Source organism: Molothrus aeneus, chromosome 1 (assembly GCF_037042795.1).
Source record: "Molothrus aeneus isolate 106 chromosome 1, BPBGC_Maene_1.0, whole genome shotgun sequence".
NCBI classification, from domain to species: Eukaryota; Metazoa; Chordata; class Aves; order Passeriformes; family Icteridae; genus Molothrus; species Molothrus aeneus.
This window is the reverse complement of record NC_089646.1, coordinates 141,892,886-141,919,909: the sequence shown is the minus strand read 5'-3', so window position 1 is coordinate 141,919,909 and position 27,024 is coordinate 141,892,886. Positions and strand designations below refer to the sequence as shown.

At 42.9% G+C, this 27,024-nt stretch overlaps 1 protein-coding gene and 1 long non-coding RNA gene across 2 annotated transcripts in view; one reads left to right on the top strand and one right to left on the bottom strand.

The window, feature by feature from the left end:
- FER1L6 (fer-1 like family member 6) overlaps positions 1 to 1,330 on the bottom strand; it is a 64,624-nt gene extending 63,294 nt beyond the window's left edge. The window contains exon 1 of the mRNA XM_066548311.1: positions 1,296 to 1,330. Within this exon, the coding sequence (XP_066404408.1) occupies positions 1,296 to 1,330 (35 nt within the window). The remainder of the gene's footprint in view (positions 1 to 1,295) is intronic.
- LOC136555558 (uncharacterized) overlaps positions 1 to 27,024 on the top strand; it is a 29,708-nt gene that overhangs the window by 1,454 nt on the left and 1,230 nt on the right. Inside the window, exon 2 of the long non-coding RNA XR_010783506.1 lies at positions 15,365 to 15,544. This is a non-coding gene — a long non-coding RNA (uncharacterized lncRNA). The remainder of the gene's footprint in view (positions 1 to 15,364; positions 15,545 to 27,024) is intronic.

Here is a 27,024-nt window from a genome sequence, read left to right as displayed (position 1 = left end):
TCCATTCTTGGAGCACACTTGAGCAGGAAGGTGAATTCATTCCCAATTATCAGAGTCTCATGTGATCCCCGTGTCTTTGAGAGGCATCTGGGTTCACTATATTGTTTAGCCACACCTGAAGTGTTCTTTGGAAGTGAGCTATAAAATAATGAGTGACATGGAAAGATGGATAGAGAAGGAGTGTCTCAGTTTCACTCCCCAGATCACAAAACCACAGTGCTCAATGACATTATCAGGCAACAAGTTTAAAACAAATGAGGGTGTGAACAAATGAGGTATTCTTCAGCGAGGCACAAAAATCAGACATTGCAAAGGTCGTTGAGTTAGAGAATTCAAGGAGATTTCAGGCACATTTATGGAGTTTGTGGGCAGAGGGTCTGATATCCATCCAGCTCATAAACTTCCTAAGCGTATGAAACTGCTGGAGGCCTTGCTCATACCTGTTTCATAAACTCTATTTCCAATTTTCCACCTTTAGCCCTTCTTGGGAGGCAGAAACTGGTTTGACACAGTTGCTTCCATGCTTTTCAGCATTTTAATTTAAAAAAAAAATATTTCCCTAGATGCAGAAGAAGAAATACCAGGTATACTGATATGTACTCTGAGCAACCTCTAATTTGAGCTTTTGAATTGTGCACAGTTCTGCCACAAATGATCTAAAACTCCAAACTCTGAGAAGGCTTCAGGAAGAGCAGCACCAGAGCTGCAGCTCCACAGTATCTCTGCAAGCACTGGCCATCCACTGTGGCACATACAGCCTTGGCTCTTCCAAACCCTGTCCCTCCTGCAGAAAACCAATGACTTTGCATTGACATTTAGCATCCTTATGCATCATGAGTCATGACAACAAGGAAGCCACATCCTGAACAGATGCAAATTAGTGGTCATATTCAATGACATTTCTCATGTCAATACACAAGAGCTGGGTAACAGATCTACTAAATACTAACACAGGCCTACAAAATAAAGAATGCAGTTGTTACATGCAGAGAGGTCCTTTCTTGTGCTCCTGCACCTCTTAGAGGTTTTTACTCCCTCTACAGGGATCTTGACCCCTCATCTGCTGAACTTTGAAAGACTTCCCATGATTTTGTGCAGTTAGAAATTATTAAAGACAGCACAAGGCATTATAGACTAGCTCTTACCAGGAATAATAATCACATCCCCCAGGAGCAGCCAAAACAAGCATTAAAGGACTTGTTGATTTTCTTTTCCTTCAAGAAAAAAGTCTTCAGCTATAATTAGCTGAATTTAATTTAAACCTTGGAAGAATTTCCAGAGGGTATTAGACATACCTGCGGGCCTGAGGTACCACTGTTGAGGGCTCCATCCTGCTGCTTTTCTTCCAGTCTCCACCTTTTACATTGTGAATGGGCTTTCCAAGCTGATAAAACCAATAGGCTGGAGAAGAGCTCTAAGACCATCAAGTCCAACCATTAACCTGAGACTGCCAGGTTCACCACTAAACCACGTCCCTGAGTGCCACATCTACACTCTTTTAAATACCTCCAGGGATGGTGACTCAGCCACTTTCCTGGGCAGCCTGTTTCATTGCTTGATAACCCTTTCAGTGAAGAAATTTTTTAAATATCCAATCTAAAACCTCCCTGGTCACATTTGAGGCTGTGTCCTCTTGTTCTATTTGCATTTAAGTTTGCTTCTTGATGGTAGCAAATGTGGTGCCTGGTTAGTCAATCTGGTAAACACTGAACAAGAACAAAGATTTATCTCAGTGCAAACATTAACTCCTCTTGCTCTGCAGAGATCTGCAGGAGCCAGTCTGTTGTGAAAGCCGTGTCCTACACTTGAACAACAGCTCCAGCTAAGAGGCCAGCAGGAATACCACACCCACCAAGACAGTCTTAGCAGCCACTCTCTGAAAAACAGGCCTATCTAAAGTATTCTTGCATTTGCATTCTTCTTTTTTAATAAGGACACAATTTCTTTTTCTCTATTTTCTTTTTCCACCTATAGCTTGCCTAACTTCTCTCTATAGCAGCTCAATGTACAAGACTCTGGATTGTGGTTTCCCCTTCTACTCCTCTAACCTCCCCAGTTCAAAGGCTTGGTATCTGTTATTCTTGGTTAATAAACCCTCATATTAGTCACAGCTCTTGTCTCCAGTCTTGTAAGTACATCTGATTCCTTGACATTTCCTCTTGGACATACTTCAGTCCTTGCTGAGAACAAATTACAGAGGCACAAGACCACTTTTGTTCTGCACTTCCCAAAGACAGTTTTCACATTGTTCTTAACCTTGTCTGATGGGAGCTGGCCTTTAAAGAGGACACTGCATTACTGTGAGCTGAACATCTCTTTAAGGACACCTTTGGAATGAAACATTTGAACCCCAGAAGAAGGATTCATTAATCCCAAAATACATCATTAAGTATGTGATGAAGTGGTGAAGTGCAGTGATGAAGCACCCATAGCACATGAGGTTTCAGTAATTTTGCTGATGTGAAAAATGCAAAGAAATTAAACTACAATAGGCAGGTTAACCCAAGTGATCAACCAGGATGAAAATTCTCTATCTTTTTGTTTTTTCTCAGTGGAATGTGGGGAGATGGCTGCCTCTGAAGGTCAGGCTTATTTGCTCTTCTTCTGTTCAAGAAGATTCCAGCCTAGCTGTCCAGAAGCTGCCCTGCCCTTCACCAGCATCCATCCCACTCTTGTTTGACTGAAGTGATTTCTCTACTCAAAGAGAAATGGTAATTAATTCAGATATCTCATATGCTCCTGTATCTTTAAAAAGCATATGCAAAATTCCCTTTTCTCCACTGGAGCAGAAAATTAATGCTTTTCTTTTTCATTTATCCTTCGGAATTTTGCAATTAGCCCTGAGTTCTTGTGCTGGCTTTTACTGGGAATACTCTTCAGTTTCTTTTCTTACTTTTTCTCATCTATCTTGTCTTTCCCAGTTTTGGGTAATGGTGTGCCTATGCCACAGGCAGACACTGTTGCTTTTCCCATCTACTTCCTTTAAAAGGCTCAATAAGTTTCTCATTAGAAAGTATGAGCTCCACTAAGGAAGGAATTAGAACATGGATAATAGCAGGAACATGGGTAATAGCAGATGACAGCACACCCAGTGCAGGCAGGCTGGGCTGACAGCAGAATGCTGTGGTCCCCTGGACACCCCACACAGCACAGCCATTCCAAAGCACTTTCACCAAAGTGAGGTTTTAAAGCACCCTGTTCCTAGATGGAATCCTAAACACCAGGAGAGATCAGGGAGCCCTTTCAGTGGAGGAGTTGCTCACAGTCTGCTAAAATAAAAAAAATAAAGAAATTCTCTCGCAGGGCTGAACTGAGAAATGATTTGTGACCTGCACAGAATGGTTTCCCTACCCTGTCCTAGGTTCTGCAGCCAAGTATGCAGAACTGGCAGCTCTGCAGGAGAAAGCTGTCAGGGAGAGTCCTCGGCACCCAATACACTCAGTGGATGATCAGTTTTGTTCACCAACATCCTGTCAGGCAGCCAAAATCAGCTTACCTCTGCAGAGAGCTTCTCTGGCAGGCTGCAAGCCCCCTACACCATCCAGGTCTCAAACAGCTTCTTTTCTGACTGGGCAAAGCTTCCCAAAATCCCTGAAACAATCCAATAGCATCCCCTTTGCTAAGCTGGACATGGTGGCTCTGCATTGAGGACTTAATTAGCATTTGAGTGGCAAAAGCTGAGGTGACCATTCAGCAGCTGCCCTGACCTAATTATTTTCTTTTTCTTTTTTTTTCTTTTCTCACACTTTGTTGAAGGAGAAAGTAGAGAGTAAGAATGTCTTCACTGCTTCATTTTCCATAGGAAATGTTTTCAGGCTTATGAAGTTTAACAGTTAAGATTCAGTGTGTAAAGAGGTGTAAATCAGCCTTCAGGCCATATGGGATGCCTGCCTTGAGCTGCCAACAGGGCTTTTTTGAGTGGCTGTAAACATGTACACTGCTCCTCAGTCTGTGTGCCTCCAGACTGGCAAGGCTGGCAAGAACTCTCACAGATTGTTTTATAACTGAGCACTGTAACAGCAAGGAAAGGCTGGGAGGGTGGTACCTCCTGTTCTTGTTGCTGTAAGGACCATGTTCCAGGTGCAACTTCAGCCCATGTTTTCTGAAGTTTATGTTTCCAGAACTGCTGTGCAACAAGTCAGGCAGAAGCAGGCTCCATGTGTGTATCTGTACCCACTCTGAAATCAAGCCATGTTTGCAGAGAACATGGTGCAATGGAGATTCTTCTTCCAGAAACTACCCTTTCCATTTATTACTACTCACTAGAAAAGCCATGGGTGCCATGTAGAAGCTGGACATTAAATTAGAGAAATCAGACCATGTGATCCTTCCTATCTGTACGAGCACAATACTGACAATTCCATTCCACACCCTTTGCTAGTGAAACTAAAAGCTCTTCAAGGCTTCCTCAGAGACTTTCAGAGACTCTGTGAGACTCTATGAGAGTTTCTGTGACCATTCCCTGACCCCAACACAGTGGGGTACTGGTCTTTACCTGCCATTGTATCACAGACAGTGAAATTTGTCACCATAATAATCCTGGTGGTTGCTGTGGCACACAGGAAGTGCTGGATGAAGGGCACTGTCCCTGTGTTTGGGAGAACAGGCTTCAGGGTGGTGGTAGCCAAAAGTGAAATGTCACCAGGGGGTTAACAGCATCCTATTAAAATTGGTGGAAGATAAAGGGGGCAGTTTCCAGCTGTGGTGTTCATACAGGAAAGCAGCAGCAAAGAGCCCCACAGGAGCCCTGCCTTCACCAGCTGCCCATCCCAGATCACAAAGCACATCAGAATTCACTGCCTGAGGGGGAGCACTTTCCTGACTCTTGCATCTTTTCTCCCCTCCTTAGTAAATCCAACCTCAGCAATACTTGTTAAAATGATATTTTCCCCACCATGCTCAAAGTCCAGCTTTGCATCTCCCACTCTCACCCAGCAGGAACAGCCCTGCACCAGCTGTGAGCCTCAACTCACCAGCCAGGCACCACAGGACAGCAGTCCCTGTGCCTGATGGATTGCTCTGTGCCACAGGAACAGAAGGACAGAAAGTTCTGGCATGTTCATTTTATGAATCTGAGGCTGAACAGAAACTCCCTTGTATTTACAGAGTGGGTGTTTCTCTGAGCTGCCTGATAATTCAAGGTGGGGGCTGTGCCCAGCACCAAGTTCTAGGATACTTGGCAAGTCAGGAGTGTCAAGAAATAGAAAGCTTACATAAGGGGAGGTTTTCAATAAGTCAATATGTTAAAAAACTGACTCAGCCCCTCTCCTGTCATAAAAAAAAGTAGACCAGACCTGGGCTAAGTCCAGCCTCCAGTGGAAGGAGGGTTGAGAAGGGATGAGAAGAAAGTCAAGATACAAAGTCTATTTCCAGCCTCATTCCTGCCATATCAATAATGCTGTATAGCTTTGAGTGGTCTCTTTAGCTGATGGATTTAAAAGATTTACCTGTCCCATGGGAAGGGTGTCCGCCTTCAGTGGTTTGAAAAGTGCTCTGATCAAACCATGGCATTTCTAGAGATGGGCTGCTGCATCTGAGGACAAAGTGGTTCCTCCCAACTACCCTGGGCACTTAGTGATCCACATGTTTACATGTTTTGTGTTTGGTTGCAGAATATTGCTCTCAATCACCTTTGAGACCCTGAGGGACCTGGTGCCACCCTTTGTTCCACTGAGACAGGAGGTAGAGGCCCCATCTCTACATTCAAAGAGAGAGACCCCATCTCTACATTCAAGGACAGGCTGGAGAGGTGCCTGAGCAACCAGATCTAGCTGAAGGTGTCCCTGCTATGGCAGGACATGGGAGCAGATGACCATTAAAGATCTCTTTCAACCCAAACCATTCTATGGCTCCAGATGGGACCAAACTGGGCGTGTTGCTGCCAAATGCAAGCAGCTATAAACAGGGACTGCATCTTGTGGCAAGTCAGAGAACAAGAAGCACAAATTGTCTGCTGACAGGGAGTCCTCAAAGCATTGGAGCAACCTCTTTTGGAGGAAGTGATACTTGGTTAGAAAAAGACATTAAATAGGCTGCCCACTCAGCAGGTATAAATTGCTGTGTTCTCTCAGTGACTGGGTAGCCCTATAAATGGGATTTCTCTAATTTTTCAGGGAAGAATGCATATGTCAAAAACAATACAGAATCATCTAACTAATAATCCAGCTGAAAAGAAATAAAGAGGTTTAATAGAGCCAAGTATAAAGAGTAGAATTTGGCTTTTGTAAGTGATGCTGCAAAGCTGGCCAAGGGCCAGGAGTGCAGATATGGAAGAGGCTGTACAGGGCCACAGCATTTCCCCAATGCTTCCTACAGCTTTGGGGAGCAGGTTGCAAGGTGGCCACACAGGGATGGAGAGTCAGAACCTGCCAACCTCTGCAAGACCTGGCTGGTGTGGGACAATACTCAGTGAATGTATTTCTTCCTGAATATTGAACAGATGGATGCTTTGATGTAAAGGAAAACATTTCAAATTTGAGAAATATAATTTGTCCTTGTGGAAGTGAAGTATCACATTCAGTGCCCTGCCCAGGGGGAGCTCAGTGTTCTGATACCATCCTCAACTCAATCTTTTAGCACTTGCTTTACTAAAAAAATTTATTTCAGGGAGATAAAGGCATACAAAAGGGTGGAGGGAGTGCTACTCAAGAGCCCTGAATTGTAATTCCAGCTTCACTCAAGGCAAGTGAGCAGCTGCCTGCAGGTTTCTGTGCCCCTGCTTCCCCTTCCATCTCCCTGCTTGTACAGCAGGTGTTGCAGTGTGGCTCAGGCAGCACAAAGTGGCTCAGACCCTGCTAATGCCCTTGGTTCTGCTCCTGCAGCCATCAAAACTTCAGCATCTGCAGAAGTAATGAAGCATCAGTGACAGAGTCAGGGCTGTGCTGGTCTGCAAAAGAAACCTGTTCAGCAGCCAAGTCCCAGAGCAGTCTCAGTGCCAGCTCAGCCAGGAGGGGTCTGTGATCTGCCCATAGTCAGTGTTGATACCTGATTTAGAGCCCTGTGAGTGTTAAACAAGCCTGGGGCAGGAACTGCTCCTGAGCAAGCCTTGTTCTGTGAAGCCTGGCAGACAAGCATCCCTTGCTGAGCCATTTCTCACAGGCACTGGCTCAACCCTTCCCAGGCCAGGCCAGATCTCAGTATTCAGCCCAGGCTTTGCAGCTCAGCTCTGCAATCTACCTCTCTCCAGAGGGCTTGTTATTTTACAGTACTCACAATATACCAAGTCTTTGACTTTCCAAAGTCCATTAGCAAGATTTGTCAGCAAATTATTGCGGAGCTAGAAAAGGAGAGGAATCATAAATCCCACCTGGGTGCACTTGGCCCACAATATTATGTATGCTTTGGATGTGGTTGTCAATCCCAAGTCAGAGGTCAGTCTCTTGTCAAGGTATGAGTTAAATCACAGGGGTTTGACTCCTCTCCCTCCCTTGCATTCCTGGTTATAGAAGGCTGCCTGGGCCATGGATATGAAACACACTTAGGGCTGCCCTATTTTGTACCAAACCCTGTCAGTGCCAGCAGCAGCTCTGTGAACTCTCACATGCTCTGATGGGGAAACAAGGCTCTGCCCTGTGCCCAGTACAGCTATCAGGACTCATGACCAAAAAATACAGCCCACCAATACAGCCCCAAGATTTCTTCTGGGTCATCACTCTCCAGTAATGACACAAGATATACTGAGAATGTCAATTAGACAGTGACATCTGCAAAGATGCTTCTGCTTTATCAGTAGATTGTCTGCACTAGAATATAATCACTGACTAGTGGGCAGGGAAGTATTAATCCCAAATAAATCCTTTTTGACACAGGAACAAAACCAAACTGCTGAGGGAAGTGCTCAGCATCCCAGTGTATCCCCCAGACTCAGTGGGATTCTCTACTAAGCAGACATGAAGTTCAAACACTGCTCAGGAAGACAAGCAGCTTGGTTTCCATAAACAAAAAGCTGTGAGCACAAAGCAGCTCTGAAGTCACTGCACCTGGCACAGAGCAGCTCCTTTATTGCAGCCTCAGAAAGGTTACCTCAGTAAGGTAGCTCACCTTACCAAGTCCAGACACCCAGTAGCAGGGGTCCTGGTGGGCAAATGTGGAGGGTAAGGAATGTACATTGCCCTCCCAGAGTTTTACCAAAAGCTACTGACAATTCTGCACTTAATACAGTTCTCTATTTACAAACGCCTATGTGTGAGATTAAAGTTAGGATTTTTGCACTGCCCACAGCCTGACAACACTTTTTCATTTCCTATGTCCCTGTGATCCCACACTGCCAGCATTAGATCTCTTCTTTTTAGACCTCTTCTTCCATTATAAATCTATTCTTATTGTTCCTACTTCGGTTCCAGTCCAAATAAGAGAAAAGACCATCAGTGACCAATGTAAAAGATGCTCCTAGATAAAGAGGCAAGCAGCTTGTTATTCTGACATTTCTTGAAACAGGATGAGTATCTCACTTATCTTAAAATGCAAAGGACTCTTATTTCTGGCTCAGTGGAGCTGTAAAATGCAAGAGTTTACCAGTCACATATTCCAGAATGACCTCCTGTTCTGCAAAACTTTCAAATTAATCTTCAGCATGATTTTAGAGGATTATCTTCACAACAGACATATCTTTTGAAAACCAGAAGAGTGAATGCTGCCTTCAGCATTTCTATAGATATAAAATTTAAAGGGAGTATTTTATGGAATAGCTGCTGCAGTAATTGTGCTCTGGTCCAGATAGCAATCATTGCAAGGTGACTTGATTTGCACTATGGACAGCCTGTGCCCTGCCAGGCCAATTGAACTCCTTTATTCTCCAGCCCTGAACCAGTCATAAGACAGAAAAACAATAACACCTTGAACAATTACTTACAGAGTGTGAGGATAATTGCCTGTGGAAATCCCAGGGAGCCTCCAAAGGCTCTGAGTGGGACACAGGGCTGCTGCCACCCAGCAGCAACCTCTGGCAGTGCTGATCAGTGCCACACTACACTGGGGTCTGGGTCACCCTGGCAGGCAGCTGAGCACCACACAGCCATTCACTCACTGCCCCTCAGTGGAGTGGGGAGAGAACAGGGGAAAAAAGGGAAAATTCTTTTGTTGAGATAAAGAAGTTAAATAGGACAAAAATGAAGGGGAAGAAATAATAATAATAATAATAATAATAATAATAATAATAATAATAATAATAATAATAATAATAATAATAATAATATATTACTATTACATACAGAATGCAGTTTGCTCACCACTCACTGACTGCTGCCCAGCCAGTCCCTGAGCATCAGGTCACCACCTGCAGTCAATTCCCCCAGGCATGACGCCATATGCTATGGAATATCCCTTGGATACATATGGTATATGGAATATCCCTTGCATCAGCTGGGGTCAACTGTCCCAGTGTGTCCATTCACAAGTTTTTGTGCACCTCCAGACTCTTCACTGGCAGGGCAGTGTGAGAAGCTGAAAAGTCCTTGACAGAGTGTAAATACTTCTGAAGAGCAACTAAATCAGTGTGTTACCATCATTATTCTCAATCCTAAATCCTAATCTTGCAACACTGTCCCAGCTACTAACTGTATCCCAGCTGAAACCAGGACTATGTGCCTTGCAGTGATGCTGCAAAATGCCTTTAAACTGGACTAGAAATGTGTCTCCTCTGGTGCTGCAGCAACTCAGGTTCCATTTGCTACCAGAAAATCCAAACTTGTAAAAAGAAAGTGTGTGACCAGTCCAAATTTTCTACAGAATCACCCTTTAATTCAAAGACAGGATTTTTTAATTCAAAAATTTATCTTCCAAAAGAGAGGTCCTGAAAGTTCTGGACAAATATCTTCTCTCTCACCTTTTAGCACAGCCATCAATATAACATTGTTTATCGGTATTACTCCTTTGTTTCTCTGTTGCTAGAGGGAAGCTGCTCAAATAAAGGCTGTATAAAATGTCTAGAACACTGCTAATGCCTACAGTAACATCCTTATGTCAATATTCCCATCTCATCAATGTCCTTGAGAGCATCCTCCCTTCACAGGGTGGAACTCAAAGGAGTTTGCTGTTTGGGGTATGAGTCACACCTTATCAAAAATAAGCACATTGGGTTGAACCAAGTTCTTTTGGTTACTGCAATATTTCTCAAGATGTTTGGAAGCAGCCAGGTTACTGCAATTGTCACAAGCCTTTTAGTGTCAGAGATGGAAATGGCTGGTCAAAAATACCTGTCCATGCAGTCCAGCAAGGAGCCTCTCTCCACATAAAAATTGATCCTCCTGTGAGGAATCAGGTCTGCATCAAATTTCATTCATATTTTACCAGGACTATTTAATAAAGAAGAAAAGCAAACAAACATGAAAGAAGATACAGATTATTATATGAAGAAAGATTGCTGGAGGAATTATTAATATGCCTCTTTGTATATAAACATACAGAGGAATAATTAATCTTCTATTCACAGAATCACAGAACAGTAGATTGGTTTGGGTTGAAAGGGAACTTTGAATATTGTTCAGCCCAACTCCTCCACCACAGACAGGGACATTTTTCTCCCAACCAGGTTTCTCCAAGCCCTATCCAACCTGGTCTTGAGCACTTCCCAGGCTGAGGTATCCACAGCTCCTCTGGACAACCTGCTCCAGTGTATCACTGCCCTCATCCAAAGAATTCTTCCTTATGTCCAACTTAAACCTACTGACTTCCAGTTTAAAACCATTGCCCCTTGTCCAGCCACTACAGGCCCTGGTAAAAAGTCTTTCTCTGTTTTTCTGTAAATGCTCTCTGTATAATGAGAGGCTGCAATAAGGTCTGCCTTGACCTTTCTCTTCTGCAGGCTGAATAACCTCAACTCTCTCAGCTTTTCCTCACAGGGGAGGTGCTCCAGCCACCATCCCTGTCATGGCCTCCTCTGGGCCCTCTCCAAGAGCCTTTCTTATGTTGAAGATTCAGAGCTGGGCACAGTGGGGGCAGGAGCTCCAGGTGGGCTCTCATGAGAGCACAGCAGAGGAGGGAATCACCTGCTGGCCATGTTTCCTTTGATGCAGCCCAGGACATGCTTGGCTTTCTGGACATTGCCAGCTCATGTCTCATATTTCACCAACCAGGATCTCTAAGTCTTTCTCCTCAAGGCTGCTCTCAACCCACTCATTCTGCAATTCTGATATTGGGGATTGCCCCAACCCATGCACAGGACCTTGCACTTGGCTTTGCTGAACTTCATGAAGCTCACACAGACCCACTCCCCAAGCCTGCCCCTCTGGATGACATCCCTCCCCTCAGGTGACACAGCTGCAGCTCTGTCTTGGCTGCAAACTTTCTGAGGGTAATTGTGTGACTCAAAGAGGAAAGCAATATACCCCTGAAGTAATTTTCCATATCCACTATTTCAAAACCTTTTCATGCCTAGCACAACTGCTTTGCTTTTCCTTGTGCTGCAGTCCCTAACAGAGCTGCTGAGCTGTAGTGAACAGAAATAAAGCTCCAAACTTGAAATAAAGGCCCCCACTATGTTCACCCTTGCTGGGAATGAGGGAGGGAGCCAGGGTTTGGTCCCACTGCATATTAGCAGGCAGGATCCTTCTAGCAGACCAGTGGAGACAGACAAGCTTTTCCAGAGAGCATTTAGCCACAAGGGTTTGTGAATTGTTTTAAGGAGGAATACTTCCCTCAAAGACATCAAGCAACCTGCATAAAAAATAATACCTAAAATTAATCCAAATAATGCCACCCAGCCTCCTCTTGCCTTTCTTCTGTGACAAGCCCTTTTGTTAACTTTAAAGCTATTCCACAGTAATGCAGAAGAAATATCTATGTGATAATAAATAGAAATTCTTTCTTCTCTGATGGAGATATCCCTTTTCTGCAGGATCAGTCCTACAGAATATTAAATGACTTGGACTCCAAAATCACATATATACATCTCAGCAGAACAAATACATTTCAGCAGAAGAAATTGAAAAATTGATATAAATCTTACCAGAGCTAATGCTAGTTTAGTTTTAGGTAGATATTCTTAGACTGTTTCAACAAAGGAAGCAAACCATTAAAGCAAAACATGACTTTCTCTTTACACACAAAAAAACCCTTGTGTAGTTGTCTTAGAATTTAAGGTGAGGCAGAAATTAAAGTTTGTCACTGTGTTAAATTTATTTAATCATTACCATTTATTTGCTATTTATATAAACTATATAAAATTCTCTAAGAATTCTCTAAGGCAAATTCTCTAAGAATTTTGGCCAAGATTTGGTCTCAGTTCCACATCTCTGACTCCATAGAAATGCTAAAAAATCCATGAAAAATTCTGGGTTTGTTCTCCTACAGCCAAGGCAAAATTTGTTTTCTAGATCCACATTCAGCTCTACTGCAAAAGAAGGTAGAAACAAGAATATATGCTACAAGCAGGATATCCTATTTAAATAATCTTACTGTTAACAGAAATATAGAAACATATGAATGAACATGGTAGATGCATATATATATTTGCATATTCTCAAAGACACAAACACCCACATATTCCTCTGTTCTCTCTCAGCAAAAAGCCAGTAACCTTTCCTCATGAAAAAGAAGGACTTAAAAACTAGAGCTAATCCCCAGCTCATGAATTAGATCAATTTCACTAAAGTAAGATTATTTCCAGCTGCTGCACCTGAGTATTGAAAGATTTAGGTGTCATATTTTGCCTTTAGATGCATCCTATTGCAATGAAAAGCAATGAAAAGTTATGAAAAGTTTATCTCAATGGATAAACTGATGCATACATGTATACATGATACATACCTATATATCCACCTATGAAACACAGAAATGCTGTTTCTGAGTACTTCTTCAGTGCAGAATCCCAAAACTACAGGGGGAGATGCCAGCTATGTTAAGCCAGCTGATGCAGACACAGACACCACTCTTACACAATCAAGCCCCACATCCCTGGACCAGAGTGCTCCAAGGGATTTCTGTTCTTTTGCACTGCTGGTCAATGCACACCAAGTGTCAACCAGAGTGATCCTGAGGACACTAAAATTCTAGAAAACTGTGGACAAGAAATAAAAGACCTAAAGACGCAAGAAATTATGCTTGCCAGAGACATTCATCTCCCATCTCTAGTTCAGTAGAATTCATGGTCTTCCCTTGAAGACTTTCAAACCAAAGAAATAATAATAAAAAACTTGCTGACTTAAATGAAACCCCCATGCAAGCACCTTAATGTTGAAATTCTAGGTCTCTAGGTATTCCTAAATCTTATTTTTTCTAACTGCAGATGTCTGACATTTTCACTGCCAAGAAAAGACATTACCTGGGCTTTTTTCCTTCCATCTCCTACACCTTCCTGTTGTCTGCTGTCAAGCTGACCTTCAGCAACTCATCCCACACATGCTAGACACTCCAGCCTTCATCCTTTGGCTGCCATAGGGATTCTGCCTGTGTTTATGATTAACCCACCCAGAGATCCGCCAGGGCAGGGTGAGGCTGTTTACACACTGAATTATACTCAGGATGGTTATTGTAGATAAGCTTTCCCAAAGCACTGAAGTGTAAAAGTGCTCTTAGCTGCTTACTGAAGCCTAGCAAAAGTCTGTGCTTTTGGCTCATAGTGCTCCTTTACAGAGACATTTTTTCCTCCTCCTACCATGCTGCTGCCGTTGGGTGGGATCAGCTCCCGGCTCAGCCAGTGTTCAGGCTCATAAAACAACTCCAGAGGCACAACAGCCTGATGTTCTGGGGTGCAACAATGCCAAAATGGGGTTTTTTTGGGGGGTTATGAGGTATATATCCTTTCACAGGGCTTCATGTGGTCCAGGTATTTGCTGCACTAACACAACTTCTGCTCCTTCTCTGCATGCAGAGACCCTCTCTCCAGATTTACCAGCCCAGACTTTTCTCCCCAGTGTACAAATATTCCAACAAAATCAACAGAATCTTGGGAGTTTTAACTCTGGATATCAGAGACTGGTAGAGTGTATAGGTACAAGAAATATTTTGTTTAGTTTAGGTCTTCACAGGGTTCAGATTTATTGCCCCCTGTATGTCTCAGACATTAAAAAAAAAAAATTTAAAAAATCTCAATTATGAGGACAGCCCAGCATTAGAACAACCTGCTCAGAGAGTCTGTGTGATCTCTGTCCTGGCAGATTTTCAAAGCCTGGCTAGACCAAGCCCTGAGCAACCTGGTCTGCACTCATGGATCATTCTCCTCTGAGCAGGAGGTTGAACTGGAGCCCACCCAGAGGCCCTTGCTCAGTTCTCCTGTGATCCCATCCTGTGATCCTGTATTCTGGGGATGGTGTGTGCAGGCATATCAGGATTTACAGCATGGGTTGAGGACAAAATCTACACCCTGTAGAGATATTGGTCATACACCTTCTCTGAATTACAGTTTACGTAGCTGCTGTATGGGAATCATTCTGGTTTCCTATTTCCCTGGGGCATTTGCAGACATACTATAACATTTTAAAATTATTCATATGGCAAATGATGTTCTACAGTCTCACAGCACTGCAACCAATGCAATATTTCCATTAGTCCTTGAAGTGATACAAGTGTAGACTTTGGGACAAAGCACAGACATAGTTTAGGCAATGTATTGCTTAACCTAATTAAACAAACTGAACATCAACCTGCTGCCCAAATACACAGGGTGTTACCTAGCTCATCATTTCACATCTCATATAAAAACATATATATACACACTGTGCTCCATGGTTCTGCAAAAGTAAACATCTCCCATGGATTTAAAAATGCATGAAAGGAATAAAGATAAAGAAACTGCTGTAATAAATAAAATTAGCAGAAAAAGAGATGACCAGTCTCACTGAGCAGTCCATTGCATGTGTAGTCATTTTGCTACTCAGTGCAGTAGCTTGGCAATTCATGTCTAAGTGTTGCCAAAGAGTGCTATTAAGGAGTAGATGAGGAAGAGAAGAAAAGCCTGATCATCTGGCAAGAGGAATGTCTTACACCATGAAGGTTAATTCATGTCTCTCCAAACAGGACCTCTTCTCTATCTTAGTTAAAAACAGATTATGATAGAGGGAAGCACTAAGTGTTTCAACCTTTGTTAATATTTTCTTAATTGATTTTTTTAGGGCTTATGGCTGTTTTAGCACTTGGCTATTCACAAAGATGCTCTGAGTGCTAAGGAAAACTCACAGGGACACATTCATACCCCCTGGTGTGGACATTTATCATTGATGGGTTTTCATATGGCAGTCTGAGTCAATTTAACAGCTCTTTGCTGCTGGGATGGATGAGGGCAGTATTCCCATTTACCAGTCCCCTTTTTGCTCTCAACCATCTTTCTGATGCATATGTTACACCAACCATAGCAACACTTCCCCCACCCAAGACAGTTTATCCACCAGAAAGGAGAGAAAGGAGTGGACAATTTGGAACTGTCTTCCAGGAGGAACCAGAGAGTCTGGAGCCAGGAGGAAAGGAGGGAGAGCCATCGTGCAGTTGGAAACAGGAGAAAGGACAGCAGGGAAGAGCGAGCTGTCAGGGTGGCTCAGAACCAGATGAAACCACAGCTCAAGCACTTTTTCTCCACTCACATGTTCCCTTGTGTGGCCTGTGAAGGTGTCAGGTGAGCAGTTTCTTCATTTCTTTACCCAATTATTTGTTTATCCTGACAAAGTAGCTCCAGCAGCTTTCTGAGGAAGGCCCCAGGTATGTTTAGGTGGATGCTCATCAGGACAGTAACTGGAAACAGGTTGAAATAAGGATGCAAAGGAAGCAGAGCAGCTCAACGGGGGCAACCAGTGCCACCTGTGGTGCTTCAGGACATCCTGTTTGGTCTCCCTTCCCAGCTCCAGAAACAGGTAGGTGTCATGGATCCTGTGTTACACTAACCAGCCCTTGAGGGTGGCTGCCCTCCATGGCATCTCTAATGCCTGTGCTTATAGAGTTCCAGTTTGGTTGTGATTCAGCACTTCAGGAGGACTGAGTGTGACCCACTAGTTTTTGGTAGGCAATGAATACTGCAGGTCTCAGTTCTGAAAACTGAATGAAATAAATCAAAAGATGGATTTCAAAATTTTTTTGAAAGTCGTTCCAAGCTAGTCTGGGTAATCTCAACCAGTCCAGCTCCCACATTCAAGAAAATTTGTCTTTCATGGTGCAGAGCTCTCTCAAGCTCTCTCACTTCATAATTATTTTGGGAATTTTTCTGGCTCGCAGTTAGTTCAGTGGACATTACAGCTGCCACTGATCATTACCTTACAGAATTGATGTTGTTTCCTTCACATTTAGGATACTGACCTATCTTTAGGTGGGAGAATCATCTCTCATGTTGACAGACACCCATCAGGTATCAGCTGTCCCCAGTTCAGCACTCCAGCAGGTTTTCTAGCAGAGCTGTGCCTCATTGCTCAGCATGAACTGGAGAGGGCCTTTTTGAGGTTAAATGACCTTAATTTCATTCTAGGTATTTTTATTTCTCTAATTTCCTGAAAGATGCCAGTCTCTTGGCTCTGTGAGAGATACTGATGGCTCTACTGCACAGGGGGCACAGGGGGAGTTACTCTGAATTAATATTTAAAGTGGACAAATTCTACTGCATTCATCTCTGTGTAGAGACCATGTTCAGAACTACCATGACAGTAATTTGATTTTGTTGCTTTATGTTTGGAAATTAAATAAATGAAAATGAAGTGAGGCACACTTCAGTGCCCTGGAGGGGGTCACACAGGGGCCCAGTGAGGTCTGCGTGATCTGCTTGGACACCATGTGGGCAGAGGAGGCTGAAGAACACAACTGTGACCTGAAAAGCAGTGGCTGTACTGAAGGTCTGTTGTCTGCAGGAAGAAAGAGAAAAATTGTGTCAAAACCAGGCTTTTAGTCTGCTGATATCTTAGGGATAATACACCCTCACAGAAATAACAGGGAATTTTGCATCACAGTCTTTGCAATGAGAAATAACGATTGACACCATTGGAAATCCACAGTGGGGCTCCTGCTGTCCTCAGACAGTGGGATTTGGGTTGGGGTTAATGGACACTAATAACTCAATAAGAACACATTAACTTTTTTTCCCCCAACATCTACCCAATGGTTAAACATGGAAAACTTTGCTGTGTTTCAGTAGTGGGGGAAAGATGAAAGCTGAAAGGAAGTCTGTCTGGATCCATCTCCAGCAATGCACAGCTCTTTGGAGGGACCTCCCTGGCTGAGGGATTACATAAAGCTGGGCACCTTCCTGCTTCCCAGGCAGCTGTCCTCCAGAAACACTGTGACTCAGAAATGTTTACCCACCAATAGCCCAAACCTCTGAGAAGGCAATTGGGTTGAGAGTTTAGCTGAGAGCAGCCACAAGGTGTGGCTGGTTCTCATGACATGGTTATCATGCTTAGTTTGAACAGTGCCATTATACCTGCAAGGGAGGGTTTGGCTAATGCAATGTAGTGCACTAAAATGCTGAGGAGAATAAGCCTGGGTAGAGCACAGGACAGAAATGGGAAAACAGGCAATGAGGAAAAGGGCTCCACCCAGGCAGATGCAAAGATGGCAGAGTTTCTTCAGAAAGAAAGGGGAAAGAAAGAAAGAAAAATTAAGAGGTTCATTGAAAATATTCACTCAGGGATTTAATTACAAGGAAATTTTATTCATGCAGTGGCCATGTCCGAGAGTTTTGGTGGTTTTTTTGTGGATGAAGCATCCATCATTTCTTCATTTTGTGACAAAAAGGATTATGCCACTCCAAGCACCTAGTTTTACACTCTGAGTCTAACATTCTGTGCAGTTTTCCCAAAAGAAGACTATAGAAATTGTCAGGGGACAGAGGAAAGTGACTGAGGTCCCCAAGAGCATGGGGTGCCTACCAAGTTACAGCTTGGACACTGATGCTTGAAAAAGACAAATGAGGGGGATACAGCCTTGGCCTCTAAAATCCTTAGTGGAATGGCAAAGATGAGCAGGAAACACTTGCTCACAGTTTCTCACTGAAGGAGTGTTTTGCATAAGACACACAGCTACAGTGTGGAACAGATGCAGCCATTCAGCTGCTGCTACTTAGCACATGACCATGTAACATTGAGATTCCAGAAGAAATTAAGGGCAAAACAACCTCATTCAGAGCACAGAGCACAAGGTTCTCAAATAGTTGTTTTTTAAAGAACAGAGTTTTTTAAATTCATAATTAATAGATCATCTTTGGCTTCTCCAGCAGTTCATGCCTCTTGGAAAAATTTGCTGAGTTTTCATGAATAAATTCAGTCCTGAAAAGATGGTTATTGATGTAGAAGAATTGGAATAGACATCATGCACAGCTACTATAAAAACATTTTCCATGCTCTGAAATGGAAGAAGAGTTCTCATTTAAAACAACTACACCCTGCCATAAAAGTTTGATAGCCCCTTTTTCTCTGCTTTCAGAACAGGAACCCCCTGAGGCACACAGATAAAATGTTATGCTGCCTAACCAAAGCTGGTGTGAAGTCTGGAGCATACCAGGGAGGCTGCAGCCCATCCCTGGCCAGCCACAGCCTGGGCGAAGCATCAGCCTCTGACATCCTCTCCTGAAACTGTTTGTGCTGGAAGTCACTCAGGCATGAGATCTCCTGGAGATCCAAGCCTTCCCTGCTTTTCTCTGAATTAGTTAGTAGAGACAGCAGCAAGAGGAGTATCTGCTGGGAAATGGAGGCAGGGCACACTTCTGAGAAACCCTGACGAGGGGGCCACACCTCCCCAGAGATGGATTTTCTTTGTAGCAGCTGAATTGGGAGGAGGCTCTCTTTCATTTTACTTCATTTATCAACTTACCCCATTTTAAACAATCCATTTCCCTCTTCCCCACTAACCTAATAAAAAAGCTGCAAAGCTAAGACAGTCAGGCACAAGCCAACTCTAACATAAAAGGAGGAACTTGAACCTGCTGTCAGATTCCTTACTTTTCTTCTGCTGCTTCCTCTCCTCTTTCCTCTGAAAAGGGAGTTGTGCTGGAAGTCACAGTTTTCTAGGTCATAATCCACCTGCTGTGGATGACAGAGATGAGATTCATCTCTCCTAACTCCATGTGTCTGCAGACCAAATGCTGATGTGTGAAATAGTCACCGAGAACCTCTTGATCAGTGTAAGTAAGAAACGTTTTGAGACTTAGCTGACCTAACACATTCTAGGGAGCTCATGCAGGTGTGGACATGGATACATCCCTGGAGAGCAAGGGAGCCCCCTGAGTTCTCCTGTCAGGTTCAGATTTAATATTTGCAGCCTTGGCCCAGCATGGAGGGTGGAATAAAAGACCCAAAAGTCCTTCCCAGTGATGTGGTACTAAGATTACACTCAAAGGCATAGAAGACATAGCTAATAATTAACATGAAAGGTGTAGCTCCTGTTCAATACCCTCCTCAAGCTCAAAACATCAGGCCACCCTTGTCTGACTACCAACGAGGTCCCCACACCACATTAGCTGGTCCCCACACCACTTCCCATCACACAAATCCACACCAGACTGGCCTGTCCTGCAGTGTGACCACTGACACCTTATCCTGCTGCACAGGCAAAGCTTCAGCCATGTCCTTCACTTAGTCTTACATAGCAAAATCAAAAGCAGCTTAAAAAGGCTGGTACCTGGATTCCCCAATGCTTTAAATGAGCACTTCCTACTGAAGGTAACATACAAAGAGAAATCTCTGCTTCATTTGCATCCATTTCTCACTTTTACATATAGTATGAAAAGACTGGAATTTCTTTTGCCCATGTGAATCCAATAAAATTCTCCTCGTTTATACACTTACAACTTCCCCTGCAGCCAAGTTATAGATGTTTTGGGTTCCCTCTGTGAAACAATTCTGTATAAACCATTCAAACTCTTGTGTGTTCATAACTGTAATTAAAAACATGGTAAAGCTGGTTTGCTTCCTTCCTCAGATATATTGCACTAGAAAAGGGAAAGAAAAAATTTTAATATGTGCACTTCTCAGTATTTCATACAGATATGCTCTGTTGGTTTATTTAATCCACAACGAGCTTATTCATTTAAATTGAATCTGAAATCCTGTGGGTGACATTTTCATGCCCATATGTCAGCAGAAGTCTGTTTGGGGTTTGGTTTTTTTTCACTTCAACAGAAACAACTTTATCCAGAATTTTTTCAGCAGTGTCCATAACTCAAATCCCACCTCTAGGCAAGCTTCCAAGCCTCAGTGGCTTGGTCATAGGCATGAGGATGTGTTCTGTGCTTTAAAACCTCACACAGCACTACCCACAGTAATCTTCCATTCCCCTTTCCAATATTTATCATGTTACTCTCCTCTGTTGATCCTGAACCTAATTTTCTACAAGTTACTTTAAAGCTAACGTTGTCCAATGTAATTATCTGTATACTTTCTCCCCTTCTCAAGACAAGGTAATTACTGCATCTGTAACATCACATGCTTCTTTATTTGTTTAGCTTAATTCTATGGCACAGGCTTGATAAGGCAAAGACAGCCATACCTTTGAAATGCTTTTCACTTGGGTGTGATTCAGACCAAGCCTCTGATAAAATCCCATGATTTCTTTTTTTATTTCCCAATTTATGCATTAAACAGATTTAATTTCTTCTACAGGCATTTGTGAGACATTCACTTCTCCTTGTCAAGTTAGATTAACATTAATTCTGATTTTAACAACTTTGTATTTTTTTGCTCTTTGTGTATAGCTATGGAGAATAGTTATTGCTGATGCCTTGCACAGCTTCCCCATTACTCTTCCAGCCTCAGCTTTGTGAGCATTGCTTAGAGAATGCACTTTTATCAATTTATGGACACCTGCCCACATATTTCCATAATAGGCATGGGGTTTCTAAGCACATCCACTGCTAATGGATTTGGAATTGCTCCGTGTATTTTATCTGCATTGCTTTGCCTTCAAAATACTAGTGGTATAATTTGTAAAGCAGTTCTCATATTATGTCCTTATTAAATTTTCTTCTGTGATGTCTCAAGCCAGGATGAGACCAGAATGGTGATGTTTTCATGTGGCTCTAATTCAAAGCTGCCTGCAGGTCCTAAACAAGAGTTCACAGCAGCAGTAGGTATCAGTTCTCTCCTCCTGAATCCTTGCAGACCAGCTCCAGAACCCAAAATACGCAGAGGGCCAGCTGCAGAGAGGGACTGTCTGAAGAGCAGCCTCAAGTACAAACACTACAGTCCCTAATATGCCCAGTCACCCAAACACTATCATTTAGAACCCCAAAAATATTTCCCAATACTGTTGAGAAAGACTTTTCATGTGTGGCCACACTTACCACTGTGTGCCACTGTCCCCCTCATTTGATTTTCTAAGGAGGCAAAGACCCCACCATGAAGAGCTCTGCCCAGGTACTGACTGTCCTGGGCCAGGAAACACCAACTTTGCCTCGAGCATCTCTCCAAACAAGCTTTCCAAATGATTGTGTTGTCTTTGGGGCATGGCAAACACCTTCACAAATAGCCACACTGGCACTTCTCAATATCTGATAACCTGGCCCTGATTTAGGTATCCCAGGTGGTGTTCAGCCCTCATTTGGTCTTGCAAACCACTTGGTCAATACTAGCATAATTCAGTTAAAGAGAATTATGAACAAATGTCACAGTTTATGATATCAAAGTTGGAAGCATTTTTTTACCTAGTGGGTAGGGTACAAGGTCATTACATGGACAGGATCAATACTACCATTTTTCACAAGTATTTCCATAACTGGGTTTATCTTAACTTTGTAATTATTTTCTCATTGTAGTCTCCTTTTACACTTTCTGTTGGGTTTGGGTTTGGATTTGGGGTCTTTTTTACATAGCCTGAGCTGTTGGAATAATATCACCCAAGAATCTCAGCCTTTTCTTAAATATTCCTCTCCACCTCTAGTAAAATTTGGCTGCAAAGCAAAACCCATCCACATGTCTAAATCACCAAAATCACCTACAGGCAATAGTAGGTGGTTCAAAATCAAATAAATCAAGTAATAACTCCAAATCTTATCCATTGGGGGACTCCATTCCAGGTTATCTGCAGTTCTCACATGTCATGCAAATCAGTCCTAAGACTGATCAGAGACTATGACACAATTATCATAAAATTTTCAGGCATAGTATGTATAAAAAGGTAGACCAGGTAGAAATATAAATTTGGGCTATAACATGGAATTCTGCCAAGTTTGGTGTGTCAACACCCCTGTACACTGTGTGTTGTGACACAGGTGAGTCAATATTGAACAAGAAGCTAAATTTGAGGAAGTATCTTGTTATTTCAGTGCCATTGTTATGAGAATTTTCCTTGTGCTTTTGTCAAATGTATATTTACACAGCCAGGATTTCAGGTGCAAATTCAGAATTGAATATGCAAAACCAGGATGGGGGTTTCTCTGACTCTGAGAATCCACTTTCTTTATCAGGGCACAGAGGAGATGGCAAGGCTGGCAAACACCACCCAGCAGAGTTATCCTTGTGGATCTCACCAGCCTTGCCCCTGGTGTGTAACTCCTGGCTCCATGTTTGCGCTTCATACCCTTTTCCTTGGTCATACAAACCTCTTTCTCAGAAAGATGCTGCTGTTGGCCAAACACAAGCATTTTAAATCTCCCTGAAAGTCTCAGCAACTGCTAAGTGCTTGAGTGTCTGAGTTTTAGCAAGAGTGACAACTCCTTAAAGACCCCACTCAAAATTGGGATGCCAGCATCGTAACACCAATTCAGACCTAAAGAGAGGAATAGTTCCTGCCCCAAAAAATCAAAAACCTGAGCAAACAGGGCCTGCTTCAGTAAGTGCACTGCCATATACAGTGCCCTAAGGCATGGCCTTCTCTTCATTGACTTTGCTTTTCATATCACTCAAGTATGAAACTGATGGACAAAATGACAACCTGGGAAAGAAATGACCTCAATAGAACAGGAGGTGGGTATGGTCACACAGATTGAGCTCTGAGCACCCAACTCCCCCTTTAGAGAACAAATGAGGCAGCCCAGAGCTCCATAGTGAGGTGCTGAAGAGAGCAGAAGCATTAGAAATGCCAGAAGCACCAGTGTGCCCCCAGGCAGGAACCTCAGCAGGGCCCTGCTGAAGCCCTTGAGGTGCCAGCAAGGGCCAGAGAACCCAGGCTGTGATCCATGGACAGTGGGACCAAAGGGACAGAGACTGCCCCTCTGCTTGGCATCACCCAAAACCCGCCCCAAGGGACCCTGAGCCTCAACAGGGATAATTGCAATAACCAGGCTCTGTTCATTCACACCCTGCACGGTTTTGTTCTCTCAGCTGGTGATGGTGATCTTTAATTGCCTGAACAGAGCTGGCTGAAATGTGGGCCCAAGTTCTCTTTGTGGCAGCATCTTCTCCCTACCGAGAGTTCAAAGAATGGACAGGAGCATTTTGGTCTTAGGACCTTAATTAAGAGTTTTAAAGTCCCAGGGCTTTAATTAAGAGTTTTAAACCCAAACCAAGGGTTAGAAGGAGCTTGACTATGGATACACGTCCCTCACCAAACACCACATAGACAATCTTACTGCAGGATGAGTGATCTCACAGTGCAAGTTTGGCATCTTCATTAAGATGCCAAACTTGCATTCACTGCCACATACTATATTAAAAATACAGTAAAAATAAAAAGTAAAGGTAAAAGTAGATTATGCTTTTTATACAAACCACTTCTATGCTCATTTTATATCATTCTATGAGATGTTCAAGCCAACATTTCACTGAGCTCCATCTGACAGAGACAGGAAAATGTGACTGCTGCCTCAAATCACCCATGACCCAGCAAAGAAAAAATTATATGAGAGATGAGGTATCTCCCTAAGCTGCCTGTGATTTGACTCATTGTTTTTTGGGAGGGTTTGATTTGTAAATGGGAGGAAATATGTCTCCATTAAATTGTCTTCCCACACCAAACACATGCTGCAAAAATTATAGCCCTGGTTAAACAAGGAGGCACACAAAAAGCTGCATTGCTTCATGACAGTTATTCTGCAGAAAATTCAGTTAGGGATAATATTTGATATTCTGAAGTGCCATAAGTCATAGCAGAAATGCCCAGTTCCTGAACACAGTAACACTGCCAGGATCAACACAAAACCAGCCCAACCTCCTCACAGCACCAGCTCTGGTGAGTAAGGCACAAAAGCCAAATACTTATCTTTCTCATTTGGAAAAACATTTGTTTGCCTGTAAAGGGATAGCTCTATTTTAAACAGGAAAAATCCACTACACTGGGGACCTGAAGGCCAGATAAAATAAGCATCTAGGAATATAAATAAGAAAAACCAGAGAGAGAGAAGAGATAAGCTCTTTTGTCATTCATCTCAATAAATGTGAATTAAATTTTTTTTTCAAGATATTTAATTCAGTTTTGTGAAGGGTACTGTGTAGGCTGATAAACCACACTTTCCAATATGAATTTAAATATTATTATAATTAAAAGATAACAGAAATTTCAGATGTAATAAAATTTAATTAGTATAAAACAAATCCAAGCAGCACTGTGAAACTGAAAATTGGAAATGCAACTCTGTCACCTGCAATATAAATTACACCAGATTTGAGCACATACAGACTTTGCTTTTTTGCAAAATCTCTGTAAAATACAGAGATGTATTGTTCTCATGCAGGGTTCTATATCCAGGAGTAGTTTATCAAACCACTTATACCCAGGAAATTGGAATATTTAAGAAATTTATAGCTGTACACAAAAGCCTGCTCCTTCTCTGTGTGGTTCTTTTTAAAATAACTTGCTGATCCTTCATAAAAAGAACTGTGTACCTAAAAATGTTTACATATACACAGACACAAAAAATCCGCATTTTTTTAAAGATGGAGAAAATTTAACAAAATGAACTTCAGATGGAACTGGTTTGGGTGAAAATTACTGCAGATGGAATAGAGGAAAATTCAGGATCTGTGAGATTTCTCTGAAAAGAGCCACTTGCAGGAATTTCTGAGTGCAAAAATGAACAACTGCATTTCGGAGTTTTAGACTTGCAGACCTTGGTATCTGTAGGAATCTCTGCAAGAAAGTCTGCAGGGAAAACACTGGAGTTTATTTTAACTCCTCTGCTTTCTCCACAGCTAGCATGGTTTATGAAAGATTTAGCAAAGCTCATTTAACTGCCACTACATTTTCACCCAAAACAGAACAGAAGTGGAGGGAAGAAAGCTTGATTTTTTTTTTTTTTGCAAAGGATAACCAAAATCCTTTGTCATTTAATTTCTCTCTTTCCTGGTAAAGAACCCTTGGCAAGCAGAGCCCAAAGGCCTCCTGCTCTGTCCCTTTCCCCTCAAAAGCTGCAGCAGCAGAACTCCCATCCCATTTCTTCGAGATCCATTTCCACCACAGCTACAGAAACTCAGCTGCAGCATCAGGGACACACAGAGCTCTGACCACAAACTGCAAATCATGTCATATCTAAATCTGTTCATTTTATATAGAGAGAGAGTCAGGAGCCAAATATTCACTTCTCAGAGGCTGGAAAAGCCAGTTACCAGTTATAGAATTGTTTGGGTTGGAAGGGAACTTAGAGGTCATCTAGTCTCAGCTCCCTTCCATTGATAGTGGTACCTTCCACTAGAGGAGGTGGCTCAAAGCCCCATCCAGCCTGGCCCTGAACACTTCCAGGGGTGGGGCAGCCACAATCTTTTCCAGAGCTTCACAGTAAACACTAAATATGAGTTTTGATCTCTCCTGACCTTGTTCTTCTGCATTTTATCAAGAATCTCCTGTCCTGCTGTGGCACAGGGAGAGGCTCTGTGAGCCAGGGCACCCATGGTAGAACCTGCAGCTGCTCCCTGCCCTCGGCTGAGCTGAGTCTGGGTGGGGTCTCGGGGCCAGCAGACAAACACCTTCTCCAAATGGACCAAAATATAAAATAAACAGATCCTGGATCTCTGCCAAACCCTTCCCTCAGGTGCTGGGCTGCCACAGGATCACCCCAGGGCCCAGGGAGGCACAATGGCAGCAGAGCACACGATGGCAGCCAGGGGCTGAGGGCAGAGCAAATCAGAGACTTTGAGGGATGGTGTCAGTGTTTTCTATTTTAGTTTCAAGTCAGCTACCCTCAAAACCAGTTTGCCTGTAAGAATGATAAAACCATCTTTATTTTTCCTGATAGCAGCTCCCACATTGCTGGAGCTTTTCCACTGCACAGTTCAATTCCCCCTTTACCAGCACAATTCTGAAGATGTCTTTAACTACAGGCTGTTCCCATAGAGCAAACTCCTGGCTTGGAAAACCTTGAGCCACTGCCTGCCCAGTTCTCTTTCCAGATTTACTTCAGCCTCTGTTACCTGCTCTCTTGTGGTTTTAAAAGCTCCAACAGATTTATAAGAAAAATTCATGCTTGAATCTTGGCAGCAGATGCCTGAGTAACTCAGGACTACAAAAGTCCCTATAAATACAGGTCAGAGGAGCTGAAGCCAGACCTTGTATTTCTATTATCTATCTGGTTATACTGCAATGACTGCAGCAGCAAATGAAACAATATTTGTGGGGGGGCTTACCCTAATTCAAGAATACAGAGGGAATAAAATTCCTATTTTGGCTGACAGTGGGATAAAACTACTTCAGCCAGCACTACAGACAGGCATGTGGATCTTGTAGTGTCCCTACCTGTGGCAGAGGTCTGGAACTGGGTGATCTTTAAGGTCCCTTCCAACCCAAACCTCTCTGTGATCTGACAATTTCAAACCTTCCCATCATTTTGTCCTCTGACTTGCAATGACAAATCCTTAATGTCAACAACAGCAGTACAGGGCACATTCCCAAAAACATCCAATTTAACCAAATATTTGCCAGAAAGGCAGGACATTATGCATTTTGTGAGTGTGTTTAGAAATACTCTCTGCCAAAGAGACATTCCAAGGCACACTAAGCCAGCTGTGTTGAAACTACCCAATGCAGGAATTTGTGTGGCATTTTCAGAACTAATCTGGTCCTTTGAAAGCCAAGACAATTTGGACGCTTCACCTCTTTTACTGTCACAGATCAGATTAGGTGGGTTGCTCCTGGTGAACTATTGTGGTAACCATACTGGCTTTGGAGGAATTAGGAAATAACCAAGTTTACACTTAGCAATTGAACACTTAGCAATTAGGAAATAAACAAGTTTTTCACTTCACTCCATTTTAA